At 33.9% G+C, this 1,707-nt stretch overlaps 1 protein-coding gene across 1 annotated transcript in view; it reads right to left on the reverse strand.

Annotated features, from left to right (window-relative positions):
• LOC115304355 (olfactory receptor 6C65-like) overlaps nt 1-856 on the reverse strand; it is a 15,121-nt gene extending 14,265 nt beyond the window's left edge. The window contains exon 1 of the mRNA XM_029954506.1: nt 19-856. Within this exon, the coding sequence (XP_029810366.1) occupies nt 19-829 (811 nt within the window). The 5' untranslated portion in view covers nt 830-856. The remainder of the gene's footprint in view (nt 1-18) is intronic.
• Nucleotides 857-1,707: the final 851 nt, after the last annotated feature.

The raw sequence follows: 1,707 nt of genomic DNA on the forward strand, positions 1-1,707 counted from the left end.
TATTAAGTACTGCTATACCTTTGCTCAAAGTCACACCTTCTTTCACAGATGGTTTTACATACATGAAAATACAACTCCCATAGGAAATGGAAACCACAATAATATGGGAGGAACAAGTGGAAAAGGCCTTTTTCTTTTCCTGAGCAGAAGGGATCTTCAGAATTGTTCTAAGGATGAGTGTATAAGAGAGAATCACCAAGGCCAAAGTTACCACGAGAGTGAATACTGCTAAGAAAAATCCCAGGAGCTCTAGGGATGTTGTGTCTGTGCAAGCAATGAGCAGCATAGGAGAAGAGTCACGAGCAAAGTGGTCAATAATGTTGGAGTCACAGAAATCCAGTTGCAAGCCCATAATCACTGGGGGGAAGATAATAAGGAAACCAGCCACCCAGGAGCTGATGACGAGCTGGTTGCAGACTTTGTTACTCATGATAGTTGTGTAATGTAGAGGTTTGCAGATAGCCACATAGCGATCATAGGACATTACAACCAGGAGAAAGAACTCTGTGGATCCGAGAAGGATTAAAAGAAAAACTTGTGTCACGCAAGCATTATAGGAAATGGTTGTGTCTCCTGTAGCAATGCTGACCAGAAACCTAGGAATACAGACTGTTGTGAATGAAATTTCTAGGAAAGAGAAATTCCTGAGGAAGAAATACATGGGAGTCTTCAAACGAGCATCTGCTAGGGTTAATGTGATGATGGTCATGTTTCCACTTACACTCAATAAGTAGGTGAACAGCATAAAGAAGAATATCAGAGTTTGTAACTCTGGGTCATCTGTAAGTCCCAGAAGAATGAATTCTTTAACTGACGTCTTATTTGCCATGACTAAACTCTGAACTCTGTAGATAAAAAAAAAAAAAAAAAAAAACAAAAAAAAACGAGTGGATGCGAGCCCTTGATAATTTCAAATACATTTGTAGTGCCCTTATTCTGCACAAAAAACTATATGACATGCATTAACAAGAAAATACAAAATAATCAGCTATCAGAAGTGCAAATTCAGATCAGAATTAGTTTAGTAGAAAAAAATTAATCTGTGTTTCAGTTTAAAATCTTAGATTTTGGTCTCAGTTTTGATCATTTCTAGCTACATATTTTAATTACTTATTGAACATCAAGCTTTTATACTCATAAAAAGAGTAATAATGGTAAATACTTAGCTAGCTTCATTGTGGAAGTAAAATTTGGGAAGATTAAGCATTTTATTGAAATAATAAGTTTTTTTGAAAATTTAATGCCCATAAAATTCTGTAGCTAATTTTGCCACTGTAAAACTTATTTTTGAGTCAGAATGCAAAAATTTTCTAGGTAAGTCTTTGTTTATATTCGTAGTAAAAAAATAAAAAAGAAAATAGTGTATTATGGACAATTCATTGAAATTCCTTTTATACTTTTTGTAAAATTGACCCTATCTTCTCCTCTTGACTAACGTTGGCATAATGAGAACTCTTATTAATCAACAAGGTCATAGTGTAAAAAGACTCTTTAATTGGACTCTTTAAATATAGTCAATCATATAAATAATAAATGAAATTATATTACTCTCACTAAGATTATATTATTACTTCAGGAAGTTCCTACCTGACAGCTTTTTATCAAGTTCTGCTTTCAAAAATAGTGGTCTGATAATTTTCTTGCTTAAAACTGTAGTCTTCAAGCATGTGATAGAGAAAGGAATACATTGGAAGAAGATAATAACAG

The sequence above is a fragment of the Suricata suricatta genome, chromosome 10 (genome assembly GCF_006229205.1).
Source record: "Suricata suricatta isolate VVHF042 chromosome 10, meerkat_22Aug2017_6uvM2_HiC, whole genome shotgun sequence".
Classification (NCBI taxonomy): Eukaryota; Metazoa; Chordata; class Mammalia; order Carnivora; family Herpestidae; genus Suricata; species Suricata suricatta.